Raw genomic sequence first — 21,721 nt, 5'->3', positions numbered from 1 at the left:
ACCAGGCTTATTGGTTAACCATTTATGATTACAGGCAGTCCCTGGGTTACGTACAAGATAGGGACTGTAGGTTTGTTCTTAAGTTGAATCTGTATGTAAGTCGGAACTGGCATCAGCCGCTGCTGAAACTGATCAGTTTCAACAGCCGCTGAATCTGGACACCAGTTCCACTTACATACAGATTCAAGATAAGAACACCAGGTGTCCCCAAGTCAGCTGCTGCTGAAACTGATCAGCAGCTGATTCCAGGAAGCCCAGGGCAGAGCAACTCTGCCTCGGGCTTCCTGTAGTCAGCCGCTGGTCAGTTTCAGCAGCGGCTGACTTTGGGACGCCTGGGGCAGAGCAGCTCGGGTGCTGCTGGCTTGGTCCAGTAGCGCGGCTGCTCCTCGGAGCTACTGGACCAACCCAGCAGCTGAAACTGATCAGCAGCTGAATCAGGACGCCTGGGGCAGAGCAGCTGGGGTGCTGCCGGGTTGGTCCAGTAGCGCCAAGAAGCAGTGCTGCGGGACCAACTGGCAGTGCCCCACCTGCTCTACCACAGGCCCCCGGCTTTGCTCCACGTCTCCCTGGTCTGCTGGGGGGGCACTAGCTGCGTGTCCCCCCCCCCCCCCCCCCAGCAGACCAGGGAGACGCTGAGCAAAGCCACGGAGGACCCGGGTGGACCCGCGGCGCTTCCAGATCAGCTGAAAGCGCTGCGGGTCCGGCCCGGGTCCTCCGTGGCTTTGCTCAGCGTCTCCCTGTTCTGGAAGCGGCCGCGGGTCCGGCCCCCGGTGCTCCGCCAGCAGACCAGGGAGACGGGGAGCAGCTTTTCTCGCCCTGGAGAAGGCGGGCGGCGGGACCAGGCATTCCGCTGCTCTAGTTCTCCGGGGCGAGAAATCCCCGTTCGTAACTACGGATCTGACATAAGTCGGATCCGCGTAACTCGGGGACTGCCTGTATATATTCACATCCCAGCAGTTGTCCACTCCCAGCTTCTGGCAGTCAGACTTAGGGACACAATGAGTGTGGGGAATGTGTCCCTGGCCGTTTTGGTTACTAGGCATTGATGGACCTGTCCTCCATGAACTTATATAGTTTGTGGTGTGTGGTGGTGGTTTTTTTAGTAAAATTGTGCTTTTGGTCTTCACCACATTCCCCTGGCAATGATTTCCACAGGTTGAAGGGGTAAATAACACTTCCTTATGAACTTTCTCCATACCCTTCATGATTTCATAGACCTCTGTTATCTTCCCTTAGTCATCTCTTCTCCAAGCTGAGAAGTTCCAGTGTTACTATTCACTTCATACAGAAGCGGTTGTATACCATTAATCATTTTGATTGCCTTTCTCTGAGCCTTCTCCAATTCTAATATCTCTTCTGAGATCGGGTGACCAGAACTGCATAAAGTAGTCAAGGTGTGCCATGCATTTATAATAGGATTGGTAAGAAATAGGCTTTTTTAGTAGTTGCTAACATTCTCTTAGCTCTTGAGTGCCACTGCATATTGAGCTGATGTGGCTAGTTCTTTGCATACAATGACTGCAAGATCTTTTTTGAGTGATATCTGCTAATTTTAGACTCCCTCCGTGTGTGTAGCTGGGATCGTTTTCCATTGTGCATTACTTTGTGTTTATCAAGACCTGAGTTTAATCTGCCACTTTGCTTAGTCATTGCTTTGAAAGCCCTTTAACTCTTTGCAATCTGCTTTGGATTTCATTATCTTGTAGTTTTGTGTTTGTCAGCGAACTTTGCCATCCCATTGTTTACCCCTTTTTCCAGGTCACTAATGAATATTAAATAGTACTGGTCCCAATACAAAGCTTTGGTGAATCTTGGTATTTACCTGTGTTCTAAAATCTTTTTTTGTTTCCTATCTCTTAGCTAGTTACTAATCCATAAGAGGACCGTCCCCTCTTGTCCCATGACAGCCTACTTTAAGAGCCTTTGGTTTGGAACCTCATCAAAAGCATTCTGAAAATCCAAGTACACTGTGTCTACTGGACCATCTTTTCCTTCCCCTTGCTCCCTGCAAGAATTTTAGTACATTGGCAAGGCCTTCCCCTTTACAAAAGCCATGTTAACTTTCTCACAAGTTGTGTTCAGTTTGTAGCGCTAATTCTGTCCTGGATTATCATTTCAACCAATTTGCCTGGTACTGAAATTAGGCTTATTGGCCTGTAATTGCCAGGATCTCCTCTGGAGCCTCATTAAATAAGCTTCTATACAGAAGACTGGAGGATAGCTAATACAACAGTAACTTTTTTAATCAGCAGATTGTGTAGCACAGGTGGTAGTTCTATAACTTCACTTGTTGAGTTGCTTCAGAACTGTTGGGTGAATCCTGTCTGGTCCTGTGACTTGGTATCAGTTCATTCCAAAACCACCTCCTAGTGACACCTCCATCTGAGAGGTCCTCACGCTTTTCACAAAAAGGCTACACCTGAGCCAATCTCCCTCACATCCTTTTTGCAGGGCAGACAGATTGAAAAAATTAATTTAGCTTCTCCACAGGAGTCTTGCCTTCCTTGAGCTCTGCTTTAGTACCTCAATCATCCAGTGGACCTACTGATGGTTTGGCAAGCATCCTGCTTCTGTTGTACTTAAAAACAAAAACATTTTTTTTCCTTTTACTGCCTACTCTTCAAATTCTTCTTTGTCTTGCCTGTTTATGCTTTCATACCTTAGGGAGGGGGAGAACTGTCCAAATGTAGGATTGTTCTGACTCTTCAGACCAGTAATGCTCCTCTTAACTTTGCTTAGCAGCAATAGAGGGAAATTAACCTCTCTGTGCCTCTGTTCCCCTGTCCGTAAAATAGAGAGAATTCCTGCCTTCTCCAAAAAACGTAACAAGTTCTGCTGAAAGCACTGTAAGAGCTAGGTATCAATGCTAAGAATTCTGGTTGGCTTCCATGGTATGGTACACTTGAGTATCTTGTTACTACAAAATAGCCTTTCACTGCTAAAGAGGTAAACAATGAAGGCTCCTCCTGGGGCAGCCCACACTAGAAAAGGCCGTGAGTGTGGCCTTTGCTTGTCAAATGGGCCAGCTATAGAAAGCCATGAACAAAACTGCTCCTAAAAGCACACGTGTACAAAACCTTACCACGTGATCTCCTCTCTTCCAGACCACGCTGCCAACTTTTCAAAGCCCAGAGTTTTCAGTTACGAGGCAACATGAAGACTTTGTGTGGCTACATGATACGCTTACTGAAACTGAAGAGTATGCGGGACTTATTGTAAGTGTTTGTGTAGCTGCTTAAGACTGAATTTTAGAGTGGGGGGGGGAATTATTCTTAGCACAACCACATTATCTTGGAAGCTAGTGAGGACACTAAGGGCATGTCTACACAGCAGGGCTAAAGCCAAAATAAGCTATGCAACTTCAGCTTTGTCAATTGCTTAAGTCGAAATAGCTTATTTTGGCTCTGTCTACTCAGCAGGAAGTCCAAGGAAGAGCACACTTCTGATTTCCCTTACTCCTCATAAAATGAGGGTTACAGGAGTTGGAGTAAGTCCTCCAGCTTCATGTTATTTTGACGTAGTCCACATCTACGCTACAAGCAGTTATTTCAACAGTGTTATTTCGGAATAACATCAGTTATTCTAAAATAACACTGCTGTGTAGACATAGCTTAAAGCTTACATCACCAGTATTTCCTCTTTTGGATCTTGACTGTGTAGATTAAATGGGACTAACGTAGTTTTGCTCTTATTTTCCATGAACTGTCTCACAAACATGGGGGCCCTCTACTCCTGTACGCTCAGCAGATGGGAGTCCTGCAGCTACTGCAGAGTGGATTTGCCCCCACGTTGGTATCAATCCTTACCCCCAGAGAAGCCCTTCTGAAGAAGGTACCTGTTGAGTACCTTGCTCCCAGGACTTCCAAGGATTAGCACCTCTGAGTTGAGTGCTGAGGGACATTGGCTGTTACTTGTCTTTTTTCCGCATCCATATGAAGAATATTTTTGTGTACACCTGGTGTTGCACATTTGTACATGCCCCGGGGAAACAAACCTAACTGTCGGCGCTCTGCTAATCACTAGGCGGTATTTGAATCTCTCCTGAGCAGCTGCACAAGTGCCCAGCTTCCAGGGAATGCTGCTAGCATCTGGAGAGCCTCCATCAGTGTGGTTTGAGAGCCATGCTGGTCATGGGATAAACTAGGCCAAGAAGCAGTATAGAAATGCAGGCCCATGACTCCACATAATGGCAAGGGTTTGTGGGCACTTCAGACAAAGCTCTATTATTTCCACAAACACTACACTTCATGCAACCTGGGATAAAAGAGCAGCAGTGCGTTGGCTTGAGGTAACTATGGAAATGCCAGCAGCCTTCACAACAGAGTGGTAGGCATTTGGAACGGTCTCTTGTATTGATTAGATCCCTCCAGCACCTGCAAAGCCTGACTTCGATGGTCCCAGAGAGAAGATGCAGAAACTCGGGGAAGGAGAAGTGTCTATGACAAAAGAGGAATTTGCAAAGATGAAGCAAGAACTAGAAGCGTAAGCATGGGTAGTTGTGTGCACGCACACACCGAAGTCGGGTCTGCCTCTTGATTGGAGGATCTACTTGCATGGTAGCACGAGCCCAATTAACTCTAATTTGAAGGGTATCGGCACCATGTCCCTTTTTTAACCATCTGTAGCTAGAAAGTGGTGGACAGGGATCTCAAACTCATGGCCCATTGGCCATCCCCAGCTGAGCAGTTGCACAATCTGGTCCGGGAGTCCTGTCAAACTGAGGGTGCATTTGCTCCGTTTCCCCGCGACTCCCACTGCCGTGGGGGGGTGCAGGGTGCCCAACCGCAGCTGCTGCGCTGCCCTGGCTCCTATGGGAATCCTCATGGCAGCATTCCTCAGAGGATGGAGTGCCTTGGGGGTGGGGAAGTGTTTAAAGTATTTACTACTTAAATGCCTAACAACCGTAGTACCTTCCTCATCCTGACGAGCTCTGTGCAGTTCAAAAGATGGGTCCATACGATTGTCCCATTTGCATAGTCTCTTTAGCCTCTTAAGTCTCTTGGCCATTCCAGTCTGACTACTAAAATATATTGGAAGTGGCCATGTGCCAAGAGAAATGGTGGTTCAGAGGCACTGAGCTTAAGCATTAAATGAATTTTGTGCAGTGAAGTAGTAGTACAGACTATACCTCTTCCCTTATCTTCCAGGGAATACCTTGCTGTCTTTAAGAAGACCGTGTCCTCACATGAAGTTTTCCTTCAGCGACTTTCTTCTCATCCTGTGCTCAGCAAAGATCGCAACTTCCACGTTTTCCTAGAGTATGACCAGGATGTAAGGAATCTTCCTCCATTTCCTCTGCTCTTCTGGGACAGGATGTTACGAATGCAGTCCCTTTCCATGAACTTGTTCGGAATTTGCTGTAGCTATAACAAAACTGATAATGTAAACACCCCTGCCTAGGTAGAGTGCATGTTTAACTGGGGTGGGGCTGGAGCAGCCCCCTGCCTGCTGCAGGCAGGGGGCTGCTTCAGCCCCATGACAGGCCTGGGTGCCCAGTGGGGAAGGGCTGATCTGGTTGAGAAGCCAGAGCAGCTCCTGCCTATGGGTTGTCTGGCCCAGTGGTAGGTGGGGGTTAAAATTAAACAATATTTAACCCGTTAAATGGGATTTTGCATCCATAGTAAGCTCACACAATCAACTAGTCAAAGGATTTCAGAGCTGAAAATTCCACCTCACTCAAAGGTTTTTTGGTCAGCATTCCTGACAAGTCGCATTGTCTCAAAATATAAACGGAGACCTACAAGCCAGGCTAGATTAACTTAAAACGTTAGACCTAAATCAGCAAATGGGAAACCTTGACTTTTTTAAAGTCACTGATGCAGATCTTATTTTGCATATGTACCTTTCAGTTAGCTTCCGAAAGATGCTGATTCTCATGGATGGTATAACTTGTTATATTGTGCTAGCTAGGCAGATGCACTAGCATGGGTTCCCAAACTGGGGGGCATGCCCCCTGGAGGGGGCATGAAGAAATTCCAGGGGGGGCACAAGGCGACCCAGCCTCCCCCACATCAAGTTTTGCTGCCCTACTCAGTTCCTTTTTTTTCTCAAGTTTTGCTGCCTTTTTTTTTTGGGGGGGGGGGGGGGGGGAGCAGGGTTTTTTCAAAAATCAGAAGGGGGATGTAATGCCGAAAAGTTTGGGAACCACTGCACTATATCATGATTTGTCGAGCTATCAATTAGATGGAAATTGGTAGAGCCGTGTGCAGATTAAAAAAAAAATTGCAGCTGCACCTGCAAATATGAGCCTCAAATATCAGCGTTCACATATATAAAGACCCAGAGAGATGAAGTGGATTTGAAGGGGTCCTAGAAATTGCAGTTTGATAAGTGTTTACAAATACTTTCATGAAATAAAACTGCCTTAAATGTTCTGACTACATAAGAAAAATAAGCCAGTAAAGTTACACCTTTTGATACTTACTAAAGCAAGTATTCACTGTAGTTAGGGAACTACCTTTCTGGTTATTATCTTTCAGTTTTAGAACTTGTAGACTGCATTCCCTCTGTTCTTTATAAAAACATGTACAGGGAGAAGAAACAAGCATTCTTGCTCTTCCAACCCTCTCTTGGTTTCTCCACTTCGAATAACTAGTTAGTGAATTGAACTAGTTAAATATACAAAAATGAAGAAAATATACAAAAATTAAGAAAACAATCTCGCTGCACAGAAGAGGCTACTATTAAGCTGGCTTAGCCCAGTGACTTTTTTTTTTGAACTTCAGCAAGCACCTGGCAAATATTCTTTGTTTCAAAGTTTTACAGTAATTATAGGCCTTAACATAGGTTGTCAATTTTAGAATTAATTTTAAATAGGATTTATTTTTTAAAGAAAATGTACTTAAAGATTTAGAAAACAAAGTGTTTGTTTTTAATCTACCCTGATGAAATTCAGCTTTTTTGGAAAAGCCTGTGCACCTCAAAGCCAGTGTCAGTCCCCCAACCGAAGGGGCTGCTGTGTAACATTACACAGTGGCTCTGCTTGGTGTGTTCCCTCTTTATTCTGAGGGACTAAACTACATGGATTTTTTTGAATGCTCTTGGAGTGGTGGAAAAGGTAGTCACAACACCCCTGTTCACAAATGATTTCAGCACAGACTAGTTAACTCCCCATGTATCCAGCAATAGTCCCTTCCTTGCAAATAGATCTCTGGCACTACAACTTGAAAACAGGAATTCTAGTGGAAACTTGCAATTTAATAACTTAGTGCAGTCCAAACATCACTTTGCATGGTGCAGTCAAAACACCAAAGCCATATTAAACTTGAAGCCTTTGAACTACTTCATACTCCCCTAAAGCTGCCTTTTTGATTGTTTTTAGCTAAGTGTTCGGAGAAAAAATACAAAAGAGATGTTTGGTGGCTTTTTAAAAAGCATGGTGAAGAGTGCTGATGAAGTCCTCTTTTCTGGAGTTAAGGTAAGGATATTTTTTTCTCACTTACGACAATCATAAGACTTTTTTCTCTTGCTTGATGTAGCTTTACTTTGTTCCTGATGCAGATTACGCCTAGTTCTCATTAACTCTTGTTACTCAATAACTTGCCTACCTCGTATCTACTATATCTGAAGATCAGTTAAGCTCCTCTGTTGTAGAGTTAATGAGCCCTTGCTTGTTTCTGAATAGGTAAAACCTACCTGTGTAGAGAAGGTACATGGCTAGCAAGCTGGGGTTGGGTATTGGAGCCCATCCAAGTACTTGTTTCTTCTTTCAGGACATCTGAAGTTTCAGTACACTGAGGAGTCACCTAGAAATACCTGCTAATGACATTCATGACAGTTTATTTAACTCTTGGGCAAAAACGTGATGGTCGGCTCAGACCAACTATTGTCTACTGCTACTACTAAAATGCCTCCCCTCAGCTCCAGAAATCAAGATGTCCTACTGAAGGGCTCTTGGGCATCATCTCAGGGAACGCTTGTCAGCATGCAAGAAACTCCTTTTGGTGCTAGGCACTGGTGTGAACTCCTTTCCTCATGCTGAAGGAAGTATTAGGACTTTGAGAAGGAAAACCTCCCTCCCCAAGCTTTAGGAACACCAGCCAGTATTGCAATGTAACTCAGCTCAATCTCTAGGTACAGCCCAATATCGAATTCTCTAAGGGCAATCTCCAATTTGTCAGTAAACTGCTACCGTTATGCCAGAATCTCACTGCCAGCCGAGTCTGACCGGTGCCACCAATGTAATTTATTCCCAATCTTCTGTTGGCCTTGTCCGAAGGCCATTTGGTAGCACTCAGTTGCTATGGAGAAGTCCAGCATTAAATAGAGCCTGCCACGAAGTCCTGTCCCACCTTGAATGTAGTAGGAGCCTGGGGGATGATTCTGGATGGCTTTAGTCCCCCCTCGGCATGCAGGTGACCCTTGTGATGGTCACCTGCTCTTCTCCAAGAGCAGACTCTGAAGAATTTCAACATGTATATGGAGCCACTGAGATGAATAGCAGCCTCCAATGACAGCAACACAGTGGGCACTGACTGTATCACCTTTACATTGCAAGCTTGTAGGACCATATCCTAGCTAGCCTGCATTCTGGCTGAGATGTATGTACAGCCAGCTGAAGTCCTGGAAAGACAGGGTGGTATTGTTTGGCCTCTTAAAGAATTGGATTAAGATAGTCTGAAACCTATTCACCTGGACTCCCTGCATCTGAATAAACAGCTACCCATGAAACCAGCTCAAATTCAAGAATAGTCTTCATTTGCAAAACCCTGTGTGGGGTTGACCTGGTACTGGAGGGACAGCCCTGTCCTGCCATAACACAATAGCATCATCCCACTGGAACAATTTGACTAAAACATTGAGTGAAACCTTTGGAGACTGGCCACTCCACCTTCAGCAGAGCATAACTTCCCAAAGCCTAAGCTTTTCATAAGAAATGGTATAAAATCGGATCTAATAGGCCAACCCCTGACTGTACAGAGATCACTACAAAGAGGATTAGTTTTCATAGGTAGAGGAGGTGCTGACTGCCAGGACTGCATGTAGTAGCATAGACTCATAGACTTTAAGGTCAGAAGGGACCATTATGATCATCTAGTCTGACCCCCTGCACAGTGCAGGCCACAGAATCTCACCCATCCTCTCCTAGAATAATCCTCTCACCTATATCTCAGATATTGAAGCCTTCAAATACTTTGAAGACCCCAAGATGCAGAGAATCCTCCAGCTGTGATCTGTACCCCATGCTACAGAGGAAGGCGAAAAACCTCCAGGGCCTCTGCCAATCTACCCTGGAGGAAAATTCCTTCCTGACCCCAAATATGCCGATCAGCTAAACCCTGAGCATGTGGGCAAGACTCACCTGCCAGACACCCAGAAAGTTCTCTCTAGTGACTCCTATCGTCCTTCCATTGACCTATTTCCCACTGATAATGAATGGTCAATTAGTTACCAAGATCATGTTATCTCATCAAACCATCCCCTTCATAAACCCATCTAGTTTAATCTTGAAGCCAGATAGATCTTTTTCCCCCATTACTTCCCTTGGAAGGCCATTCCAGAACCTCACTCCTCTAATGGTTAGAAACCTTTGTCTAATCTCAAGTCTAAACTTCCTACTGGCCAGCTTATAACCATTTGTTCTTGTGTCCACATTGGTATTAAGCTCAAATAATTCCTCTCCCTCCCTGGTATTTATCCCTCTAATATATTTAAAGAGTGCAATCTTGTCCTCCCTCAGCCTTCTTTTGGTTAAGGTAAACAAGCCAAGCTCCTTGAGCAGAGCTGTGTTAAACTAAATCCTAGAAATGGAGTCCATTTACCTGGACTTTCCTGATCTCTCTCAACAGCTTGCACTAATTTGCAGGTGCATCACATGTTGCAGCTGCACTGTTGAAGAGATGAATGTAAAAGTTTTTGGTTTTTTTTCCAGTTACCACCTCTTACTTTGAACGCACAAGCAGAAGACACTAAAGTCAAGTGGATTACCATGTTGATGAATTTGGCTGCACTAAATACAAAACACTAATTTTTACACTACATTCTATAACTGCAGCCATAACTTCTGCACTCTGGGCTCTTTAAAACGGCTACCCATCACATGGCCCTGGCCTGGGGAATGAGGCTTGTGCAACATCACTTAACTTGCAGCCCATTATACCACAGGGCTCTCTAGTAGCAACCCAAGTTATAGAGGCACATCAAAAGGAAAGTTAAAATTCAGTGCACTGGACTAAGGACTCCATCACCTTATCGAAAAGAGGAAACTTGTAGCTTTGGCTGGTTTCACTGTGTAGCCTCCCCTTCATGGTATAGGGGAGTCCTACCTGACGAGATGCATTACATAGGAGCAAAGTTTAAGATCTCCTTGTAACTGAAGGAGATGCTAATCCTCTTAGTGCAGCTCTGACCAATCGTATTCTCTTTCAGGAGGTAGATGACTTCTTTGAGCAAGAGAAGACCTTTCTCATAAACTACTACAACAGGATCAAGGATTCATGTGCAAAAGCAGATAAGATGACAAGATCACATAAAAGTGAACCTTTAACTAACTTTTTCTATGTAAATTGTCTGTGTTGCTTGGAGACCAAACTGAAAGCCCTGTCCTTGTTCCTGCAGATGTTGCAGATGACTACATCCACACATCAGCTTGCTTGAGCAGCCTGGCTTTAGAAGAGCCCACAGTTATTAAAAAGTAAGCAAAGCTGCTAACAGTTCAGTGAATACCTGGTCTTGGATTTGTGTGAGAGCTCCCATTTTAATCCCGCTAGACTATAAACTGACTCCTGGCTTTGTCTGAGGTCCCTCCTTTGGTAACTGGTGGATCTGCCATTGGTGTTCAGAATGTGGTTCTTGACTGGGACTCCAGGTGGCATACCAAGCTCTTTGTAGCCACATATTCAGTTCTGCTTAACATCTTTCCTAGCTAGGATGCTAGTTAATCCAGGAGCTCTGGACGGTTAACACCGGGCACAACACCAAACTGTGGCCTTATAGAAGCCATGTCTAATGTGTAACTTGAGTTTGTACCCTGGGCATGACAGGCTTGTCTGTAAACATGTCACATGTGGACACATGACCAATACCCGTGGTGACCGCCAATCATGTGTACAGCCAGTCCCCAGGTTACATGGATCCGACTTGCATCGGATCCCTACTTACAAACGGGGTGAGGCAACCCTGCACTAGCTGCTTCCCCCCAGCAGACCAGGGAGATGCGAAGCTAGCGCGCCCCCCCCCCCCCCCCCCCCCAGCAGACCAGGGAGACGCGGAGCGGCTTTTCTCAGCAGACACCTCAGCTTGAGAATAAAGGACTGAGGGAAGTGAGGGGTGGGAGAATAAAACTGAGCTCTGGAGAAATGTTTGGCTAGAGTTTTCCCTACAATATGTACCAGTTCCGACTTACATACAAATTCAACTTAAGAACAAACCTAGAGTCCCTATCTTGTACGTAACCCTGGGGACTGCCTGTACTTTGCTTGGAGCCTGTGGTGGTCCAACACGTGTCTGTCTTCCCACAATGAGATCAGAATTTGTAGTATAGAAGGGACCCTGGCTACCTGTAAACAGGCTGGCCAGTCTTCCTGCTTCCTAGCCCCTGTAACCAGGCTGCAGTAGAGTACATAGCCTTTGGGATGTATAGTAGGAGCACTTGCAACATATGAGACTTCCTATATTCTGCTAGAGGGGCAAGGGGTTGCAGTCAGCATCTTTCTATAGTGCACAGATACCACTGAGTGGGTGTTTGTGGGTTTGGACAAACGCTGACGTAACTGTCTACACCAAGGTTCTCTTAATGCAAGTCAACAAGTGTTAATTTGTTAACATGTTGGTTTTGACTGGACTGCAACTGCTATGAAAAATTGCCTTGTGTACCAGGCTTGATTGATTTGTAGGTATAAGTGTGGTGCAATACAAAATGTCTGCCTCTAAAGAGGCTTTCTGTAAGCATTATTAAGCACTGCTTCACAGCTCTTGAGCTTCAAGGCAGGCCTGTTGGAACAGAGCTTACAAGTTGGATAGCTCAGAAACCGGATAAAGTTAAAAGCTTCTTCTCTTTTTTGCTCAGCTTTTAGTTTCAGTCCCGACACACTTCCTTACCTGTACTTGAACTTCCTTATTCAAATAGGGACTTGTACACTGGTGCAGGGTTAGACAAACTTGTGTAGCATTCAAGTAGAAACCTAATAACTCTTGCGTTCTACATCAGACTTCCATGAAATACAGATAAACTCACTGCTTTCTTTGTGCTTTTTTTTAGGTACTTGTTGAAAGTTGCAGAGCTCTTTGAAAAACTCAGGGTAAGAGCTTCTTTGAAGAACTATCAATCTAGGTGTCACTGTCTCTTATTACGTCACTCCTATCTACCCCTTTCTTCTGTAGAAGGTAGAGAATCGGGTTTCGTCTGACGAAGACTTAAAGCTGTCGGAATTGTTAAGGTACTACATGCTCAACATCGAAGCTGCAAAGGTGAGCCACATCTGTAATGCTCTCCTCCGGTGGTATTCCTTAAACAGAGTTGCTAACTTGCTGATTAGCATGTGAGTTTGTGGGTAAACAAACCTGAATACCCCATAGCAAAGAATGTCTCAGATAAATGGACTGTACATGTTTTCTTGGTTTTAATCCAGAGGGGTGGAGTAGGAAAGTGGGATTTGAGGGGATCCTGGACATCCTGCTAGACCCACCAAAACCAGGGATCTGCTAGCTGACAGCTAAAATAGCTCAGCAGTGGGAGACTCAGTGGTAAAAAGGGAGCTTTGGCTACCTCAAATGTAAGGGATTCTTATTGCCCAGCTGGGCTGGATTCAGAACAGCATCCCCAAGGAGAAGCAGTGTATCTCATGCTACAGACCAGGATGGTGACACATGTCCAGGCTGATTAGAGACACTATAAAAATAGAAAACTTAGCAATAGAGGATGTCAACTATCCCCATGTTGACTGGGTATATGTTGCCTCGGAATGGGATGCAGATTGTTTCTAGATCCCATTAATGACTTCTTCTGAGTGCCTAGTCCTGAAATGCAGAAGCACTACTTGACTTAGTGCTAAGTAGAGCATAGAACCTGGTCCAAGAGGTGAATATAGTTGAGTTGATTAATAGCAACTGTAATAGAATTACCCATCCTCCGGGGGGGGGGGGAAGGAGGGGGAGGGGCAGACCAAAGACTCACCCCAGTAGCATTATCCTCCAAGGGTAGCTACACAAAAAAGAGGAAGGGAATTAAAAGGAATAAAGACATGAGTGAATGCCTGCAAGTTGCAGGGAAACTTTAAAAAACAAAAACCCACACCATTATCGAGGCTCACGTGAAATGTATACTCCAATGAAGAGAGACTAGTAAGAGGACCCTCCAAGCCACCATTTCTAATCAGTAAGAGGCTGTTAAAGGCATCCTTTAAGAATTGGAGGCCCTGTCCCTACTGAAGACACCAGAAAGGAGCACAGGCTCTGGCAAGCAAAGTGTAAAACTACAACTAGACAGGCCGAAACAAATTTGAAGAGCAACTGGCAGAAGACGGACATCCGTAATCCTAATGCTGCTCCCGTCGTAGCAATAGTATCCACTGACTCCAATGAGGAGAAACTTAACTCTGTGGAGAACAGTTTCAAAAGCCTCACCCTTCATGCTTGAGATGAAAAATGGCTCCTGCCACTTCTCGTTCCTTTGTCATGGATTTGGCGTGATGTTCAGATTGCCTTAGCTCAAGTTTATGGTGAGACCTTCCGTAGACCATCGAGAGCAAGCTTCGTTGCTGGTGAATCTTCCCTTCTGGTCTTACTGATAACGTTACTAAGGAAGGTGCCATGCTGCACTTCAGGAGATGTTGAAAATAGGGCAGACTGACCCCAGCATCGCTAGTGGTCTGCATCAGGTGTGTACCATGGTGCAGGCAATAAATGAGGGTCCTGCACTTGGTCATTCAGGAAAATGCACTATGAACACTAGCTCCTCCAAGAGCAGCTTCCATATCCTAAGCAGTTTTACAGAGCATTGTACAGCTATTTGTTTATCCAGAAGTGTCCTGTTCGGTACAGTATTTCTAGCTAAGTAGCTACAGGACTATTGTGTCTCTAGGTGCTTAAGGAATGGCATTAATGGCTGCAAAAAGGCCTGCCGAAGTACTCTGTCCAGGATCTGGATGTTGGAAGGGAAGGCAACCCCACGGCTCTGATAAGGGCATGGACAAAATTGGCTTGGATGAAGGGGAGAAGACAGTGGCCTAAAGAGTTGTTCTAAAATTCTGGTGTGGCTTTAAGTGTAAAGTCTCTCTCCTGGAGCATCTTTTCTAGCCTCCATAAATAGCTGCTCCTGCACCAGAAGGCTACTTTCAGACTCTTCATGCTTTTTCTAAGAGGTGGGATCAAGTGCTCTGCTAGCTGAGATGTAGTTTGTGTGAGGCCTTTTATTTGCCTTGCTTCATAGCAAGGAGCTTGTGCTCCTTTCTGGTTTTCCTCAGTAGGCCTGGACCTCCCATTTTTTTAAAGGATGCCTTTAACAGCCTGTTTAGTCATGGTGATGTTTTTCCGGGGGTCCTTTTACTATTTTTTTTTAAATTGATCATACAAAGCACAGAATCCAGAGCCAACTTAGTGATGCTATGTATACAAATAAAAGTAACATCCCTCCCTCCCTCCTTTCCTTTAAAAAAGGATCTTCTGTACAGACGTACCCGGGCCCTTGTGGACTTTGAAAATTCAAACAAAGCCCTGGACAAAGCTAGACTGAAAAGCAAAGATGTCCGACTGGCAGAGGCACATCAACAAGCCTGCTGCCAGAAGTTTGAAAAGCTTTCTGAGTCAGCAAAAGAAGGTAACACAACATCACCCTGCAATAAATTCCTTTTTTTTCCTCTGCATCCACGCCAGGCCTCTTCTAGAGGGACTTGATCCATAGTAACACCACAGTACACTCCCAACAGCTCTCCAAAAATCTCATTTCTCCTAACTCACTTCTCTCTAGGCTAGCAGGTTCTCTGAGTAACAGTCAAGTGAACAGACCAATCTCAGCATCCATAAATGTCCCTTTCTAGTAAATCTGACTCCAATTAAATGTTCAGTCTTCTGGTCGTCTTCAACTAGTAGATCATCGTATCCCCGAAGCAAAACTGGGGCCTACTTATGCTGCTTTAATTGTCCTTTTGGGTTGAAGCTTTGTTCTTGCTCTCTTCCCCCAAAGGCAACTTCACAAGTAAATCAATGGTATGGATCAGTCCACTTAGAGCAGTATTTGACTCATGCAGGCCTCGTGTGAGGCATTGGATGGACAGCAAAACAAAGCTCTTCTGATCAGCGCCTGTGCACACGAGGGAAGCAGCCTTTCCCGAGTCTTGTTTCCCGACAATCCCCACTCCCAAAGCTGTGCTTCCAGCTTTGGAGCCCATTTTAGTGCAGCATGTGCAGGTTTAATGTACCCTCAGCTGATCAGGTGTGATCTGGCCAGCAGTATACACAGTCCCAGAGCATCCATGCAGGACTGCAGTGTCTCTTGTGGCCACTTGGAAACCGGCACACATCGCCTCAGGCGTACGGGGCTGGAGCTTCAGAACTCGGAGCAGGAGGGACTCTTCTGACTAGCCTGTGTCTGAAGGAAAAACCCGACTTGGAAAACAGATGCGAAGGTTTCAGTATGCATCACCGAGCATATGCTGAGGTGCAGAACAGTGCAGCTGCATTGCAGCTAGAGCAGAGAACTGAGAATTTGACTCATACGTGGCGATCTGCCTCTGACTTGTGTTAGGGTAGGTCGCTAACCTCTTGGCGCTGCAGCTGATGACCTCTAAAACCATTATTTACTTAGAAGGAACTGCACCGCCCACCCAAGGCGCACATGTATGCGGCTGCATGCACACAATTCTCCACCCGCCCACCTCCTTGGCAGTGCCGCATGGGAGCTCTCACTTTTCTGCAGGAAGGAGAGTGGCCCGATGGGTTCCTGCTCCAGTGGCAACCATGTGGCCTGGCTGGCGGGGTTGCATGGCGGGCGGCTGCCCTGGTGTGCCGCAGCTAGCACTGGGCCGCAGTGAAGTGGGTGAATATTCTTATTCTCCAGAACTCCTCTGGAGTCAGCCCAAAGCATACCATAGAGGGGGAATAAAGGAAGGGCTTGTTGGCTCATCTCTGGGAGTGTTTATAGAAGAAACCTGTGTTTGTACTTGAGAGAATTTCACAGGCTCTATTTAAGGGGGACAATGTAACATTCTGTTATATGCATGCACGCGCGCACTCTTGTCGTTGCTTAAAGTTACCAGTTTGTTGCTCTCATTAACTCACTGGCCAGGTGAGTTAAATGCGAGGGGGAGGAGCAGGGCTTCTCTAGGTCTAGATCAGCCCTCTGATCTTGACAAGACCCAAAGAGTCATACAAGACACTCCATCTTTTATAGGACTTTTCTCCCATTCAGGTCTATGCATTCTGCTGAGTCAGTTCTTAATCACCATCCCTTCCGTTTATCTGGAAGTTGTTGTTCTTTGTCATCTAGCCTCGGTATGTTGTTGCCTCCTTCCCAGTGTTGCTCTTAACTCCAAGGCTGTCTGTCCTGCACTGGTCTGCCTTTATTTTGGGTCCAGTTGATAGCACCATGGTTCTCCTGAGTCTTCTAGTTCCTTGTCCTGCTTCTTTGACCGTCTGGACTCTGAAACTGTTGAGCCTACAAGTTATCTTTCTCCAGACACTCATGTTCCACCCTCATTCACTCCCCTTTGGGAGCTGCACAGCTCTCACATGGGAAAAGAGACAATTGTCTACAAAGGGTATCTGTCTGTTTCCAGTACAAAGCTTCTGCTAGTACAAACTTTTAATCCTCATGTTTTCTTAACACAATCTGTTCTAATTACTCCTAAGAGCAACAGCGTGAATCATACTGAATCACAAGGATCCTTCCAATCTTTCTGCCTTGACATCAGATACAAACACAAGCAATCAGCCTTATGGATCTTTATTAAGGGCCTAGAAGACTGTTCTTCCCTGCTAACCAGAGTAGGGCAGCTGGCAGAGTTATAGTTGCTTAACATTTATTCTCACACTAGTCATTAAGCGCATCACATAAACATTCTAAAACTGTCTACTCCTGTTAAAAGCAGTCATTTATTAGTAGAAAAGAGATCAAGGAAATCTCTGCTCTGTTCCCCTCTCTCAAATATGCATGCACATTAGTTATCCGTTCAGGTGTCTTCCATAAAGGTGCTAGGTTTCCCCCTCCTCCTTCATGGAACTTTGAGATTTATATTTACTCAGAATATTTATAACATTGACCATTGTCTGCAGCTTCTGGTCTGTGACTTTAACAGTCCCAGCTGTAGCTTCATGGAGAAGGGGGAAACATGCAATACGAATCTGAACAGAATAGAAGCCATTGAACAACTTACATACAAATGGGTTGAAACCCAAGTACTATCTCTTGGTTATCCCAAACATCAGGACCGTTCATATTCAGATCCAAACTTCTTATTTGGTACATTTAAGAGCGCCAAGAATTGAAAATTTTATCCAAACATCTCAGTGTTTGGGGACTTCCAGAACACAGACCTACTCCCACTTGTAACATGTCCACACATCCCTTTTTTTGGTCTGTTTGTTCAATAGCTCTAGTGCCGTGCTAGCCATTCCTTCTCATCCTGCATGAGAACCCTGAACAGTTGCTGTCAAACTAGTTCTGCCAGTGGTCTTATAGCTAGAGCCGGGCTACACTATAAAAATTGATATGCTTGGGAAATCTTCACGCTGCTGAAAGTACAGGTGCTCAGATTTTCAGTAGTGATCCCCCCTACCCTCTCTGCAGGAATGTGGGAAGGAGGATAGCTTTGTAGTAGCATATCCCCCTACCTTGTGTGGTGAATGTGGAATTTGCCTGTAGAAAGTTTCCCCTCCTCACTTGGATCTTTAGGGACACAGACTGCCACAATATAAAGCTAACGCTTTATTAAACGTGCACCTGAGAACCTTCTTTTAAAGAATGACCAAGACCTTTCACTGATAACTGCAGGCTTACAACAGTAGAAATGATCTTATTTTTGTCTACAAAAAATTGCATCCTTTTCTTTGAAGGCCTGTATAGAAGAATCTGTCTCTTTTCATGGGTAGCTGCTTCTGAACAAGTTAGAAAGTACCTATGTCTTACCTCTCATGTGCTATGCTCACTAGAAGATTTACCCAGTGTTGCTTGGTTCCTTAGCTCATAGTTTTGTTTTTCATTTAAATCATTGCTCTGTAGCTTATGTGAATGGAGTCTGCAAATGTACAGTTTACAAGACAGACAGACTTTAAATGTGTGTTAATGGAGGAAAGTTTATATGCCCTGTATCTTTTTAAATAACTTGTCACCTCAGCACAGGCCAGTTTTGCCATAAGGGAGCCTGAGGGATCATCTAGCCCAGCTGGGAAGAGGGTCTTGGAGAAGACTATAAACAGGAAGTTGGCTACTTAAAATTTTATAGCACTTTCTTATTTGATGTCATCTCAAACATTTCAAGTTATGTACCTTGTTAATTATCGCTGGTTTTAGTATTCTTTCTTCCAGAACAATTAAAACAAACAAGATATTTGTTAACTTGGGTGCTACAATAACACGCACCTGAACAAGCACACAGCCTCACTATTGGTGCACAAGACCAAACTCCCTCTGCTCACAGATGGAAAACATTAGTGGGAATACTGTTAATGCTGGATTTAAGGATCTCTTATGGAAAGTACTTTGTCAAGTGCTGAAAGTTCCTGTGATATTGAAGGACTAAAGATCTGGCTACTCAGGGTACCCGCTTTAGACTACACTTGCGTACCTACTCTGGAGTTTCCTTAAAGCAAAAACCAGTTGATTCCCATTTCTGCTGGACTGTCTATGGAGTATCTAGTCAAGGTCTGTCTCATGCTCTTTCGTTTACCTTGCAATTCTTCGTATGCTATAGGCATTCTGCAAGTGTGGTTTTATGAGTAGGAACCTTAATGTAGGACCAAGCAGGGAAGGGGTGCAAATTTGTAAGCAAATGAGGTAAACCATGTGCTGTCTAGCTGGTGCTGTGTTGGGTCCTCATGCTCCATGCAGTTCTCTTGTGTCCCTAGAGTGTCTTGCAATCTAGCAATGGGTAGTCCCTCTTGTCTGATCTGCCTCCTTGGAGAGGGCAGGGGCAATGCCAGCCGTTCAAAACCCCTTCCTAGTGTAGGCAAGCCACGCTTCCTGTCTCCCTCAGACGCCACGTGCAAGGACTCGAGCCCCTGTCAAGCAGTGCTTAAATGGAGTTGGCTCTCCCTCTTGTGTGGTACAGCCCTATAATCACTCTCCCTGTGCGGCGAAGGAGTTCAAAGTCCAGATTCCTGGGCTGTTGTACAGTGCCACTCTATTGCTTTTATACTCTCCTTCAAGGAGGAGACAGGAGGCCTTAAGGCCTAATCCTTGGAGCACTGGACTGATTCCCTTCAGAATTTTAACTCCTTGGGGACACTAACTCGGAGGAGGAGCAAGGCAGGGGTGTCCAACCCTCTCAAAGTGCTGAACGCTGCTTGCAACTATCCACATGGAAACGTTGCCAATTAAAACCTGAAGTTGTGTGGACGGAATGTTTGCCTGTGGGGGAAGTGGAGGGCAGGTGGGGGAAGTGAAGGGCGGGTCCCTTTATGTTCCTACCTTCCCCAGTAGATAATGTTCATAGAGTCCCTCCCTGCTGTTGTAGAACTGAACAACTTCAAACGGAAGAGAATAGCAGCCTTTCGGAAAAATCTAATTGAAATGGCTGAACTGGAAATCAAGCATGCGAAGGTAAGCAGTCTCACCAGGGGCTTCATGCAACAGGCTGTACGACTTCAGGGATTGCACAAGCTCTCGCCCTTCCTCCCGGTGACATTGACTTTTTTACCCTGGCTGCATTACAGTGGGTTGTTCTCTCCTTTGTAGGGTTAGGAAACTGCTTTGCACGCTTTACACGGAAAGTTCACTTTACCTCATTTGTTTTAAATTGGCTTGTCACCTTTCGTATCCTCTGAGCACCCTCCATCCTGCGCAGGATTGACTATCCAGTGGGGATGATGAGGCTGCTTGTAGGACCCTGGCCTCAATTGCTGTACTTGTAGAGAATTCTGCAGAAGAAAATAGGATCCAATTCTCCTGCAGAAGAAAATAGGATCCAATTCTCCTGGATCTCCCACAAACTTGGTACTGAGTGAGCCACTGTGTTCCTCCATCCTCAGAGCCCAACTTGAGACACTGAGGCCTCATTCTCAAGAGGGCTGAGCACTCGGATCTCCTGCCCATGCTCAGCACCCTCTGAATAATCCGACTGCAGGTGTATCCTGTTGGGCAGTGATCCTTCAGAGCTCCATAGCTGGTGGATACTTGCTGATCCTGGCCTGGAATCTTCCTGTGCCTCAGTTCCCCAGCTGTACAATGGGGATGGTACATCCCATTTAGAGTTCCACAGAGGAGCTTGAAAATGCTTGTTTATAGTGAGCACTTACTGAGATGGGTCCTATAAGTGGATGAGGAGAGTGACCTTGCAATTAAGGACCATTTATGCGTCAAGGGGCAGAATTAAGGTTGCAGAAGCAACCTTAATTTTGGCACGTCCAAAGTGGAAGGCTTGTCTCTGCAGCCTTAGCATCCTTCACGTGATCTGTGCAGTGATGACGTTAACCATAGCTTTCAGGCCTTGAGAGGGCGGAAAGTACTTTCCATTTCTGAGGCCACCAAATCAAGCTCACATGTTTCTAGGCTTTTTAATCCCATGCCTCTCACTCAGAATTAATTCTTCCCTTCCAGAACAATGTGTCTCTCCTGCAAAGCTGCATGGACTTGTTCAAGAACAACTAAGGCACCTTTCATCTGACAGAATGTGGGGGGAAAAAACACATCAGTTGCACTCGACAGCCATGGGGAAATGTATATCTAGCTTGACTTCATTAGGTTAAAATACATGAAGACGCTGTCTTGAGCTCTTTGGCTAATACCTACCCATGTTGACATCAACATATGGGCTTCCATGGTATAAATGAAAGCTGAATTGCGTATGAATTACTTGGATGTAGCTAACTTCCGGTTGAGTTAATATCAAAGTACAAGTACTAGATTCTGGAACATGGACCAGTTTTCTAATGATGGAGAAAACAGCCCCTTTTTACCAAGGATGGCATTGCAATCTGTGTCTATGTAGCCCAAACTATCTGTGTCAAGTTCATATTTGGGGAGATCTTATGTACAACATTCTTAAGCAGTTTTATAAGTCCGCTTCATAGACAGATTTCTACTACAGTATTTTGGATTTCTATAACTACATTCAGAATTTGTACAATCGGCAATACAGCAAAAATAAACGTCTCATACTACTACGTGTGTGTGTCTACATCTTATGTAGTAGACCGTCTTTGTGTGGTATTTAAACCTCCAAGTAGTTTAGAAAAAGGAAGCCTTTTAAGATATCCAGCAACATAACTATTTTCATATCGAACCTGGAAGATTGTTCCAATTAGAAGGCAAACAAGACTCAGATTGGTAGTTGGTGTTGGTCTGATTTTTCTCACCAACAACTTTACAGATGCACAACATGATCCAGTAGGAAACTGAAAGGTTTTTTGACCTGAAGTGGCTGATGGACTTGACCTCCTGCCTTGAAAATCTACAGTTTTGCCACAGTTTTGCCGGGGTTGCTAACTCACAAATTTCATTTACAGACCAGACAGGAAAAATGTTTGGACAGACGCATTTTTATGGACATAATTTTTATACTATATTAAGACAACATAAATGGCCAAAAGTGAAAAGTAATTGTTGTCATTCATACATCACAAAAACAAT

General features: G+C 45.0%; 1 protein-coding gene across 1 annotated transcript in view; it reads left to right on the top strand.

Moving 5' to 3' along the window:
• Positions 1 to 21,255, top strand: part of SNX5 (sorting nexin 5) — a 44,538-nt gene extending 23,283 nt beyond the window's left edge. Inside the window, exons 3-13 of the mRNA XM_075925752.2 lie at positions 3,105 to 3,215; positions 4,361 to 4,482; positions 5,148 to 5,271; positions 7,322 to 7,417; positions 10,369 to 10,474; positions 10,558 to 10,633; positions 12,200 to 12,239; positions 12,322 to 12,408; positions 14,596 to 14,755; positions 19,608 to 19,693; positions 20,690 to 21,255. Coding sequence (XP_075781867.1) covers positions 3,105 to 3,215; positions 4,361 to 4,482; positions 5,148 to 5,271; positions 7,322 to 7,417; positions 10,369 to 10,474; positions 10,558 to 10,633; positions 12,200 to 12,239; positions 12,322 to 12,408; positions 14,596 to 14,755; positions 19,608 to 19,693; positions 20,690 to 20,740 — 1,059 coding nt within the window. The 3' untranslated portion in view covers positions 20,741 to 21,255. The remainder of the gene's footprint in view (positions 1 to 3,104; positions 3,216 to 4,360; positions 4,483 to 5,147; positions 5,272 to 7,321; positions 7,418 to 10,368; positions 10,475 to 10,557; positions 10,634 to 12,199; positions 12,240 to 12,321; positions 12,409 to 14,595; positions 14,756 to 19,607; positions 19,694 to 20,689) is intronic.
• Positions 21,256 to 21,721: the final 466 nt, after the last annotated feature.

Source organism: Pelodiscus sinensis, chromosome 3, assembly GCF_052426305.1.
Source record: "Pelodiscus sinensis isolate ZL-2025 chromosome 3, ASM5242630v1, whole genome shotgun sequence".
NCBI classification, from domain to species: domain Eukaryota; kingdom Metazoa; phylum Chordata; order Testudines; family Trionychidae; genus Pelodiscus; species Pelodiscus sinensis.
The sequence above is the reverse complement of the archived record's forward strand: the minus strand, read 5'-3'. Positions and strand labels throughout refer to the sequence as shown.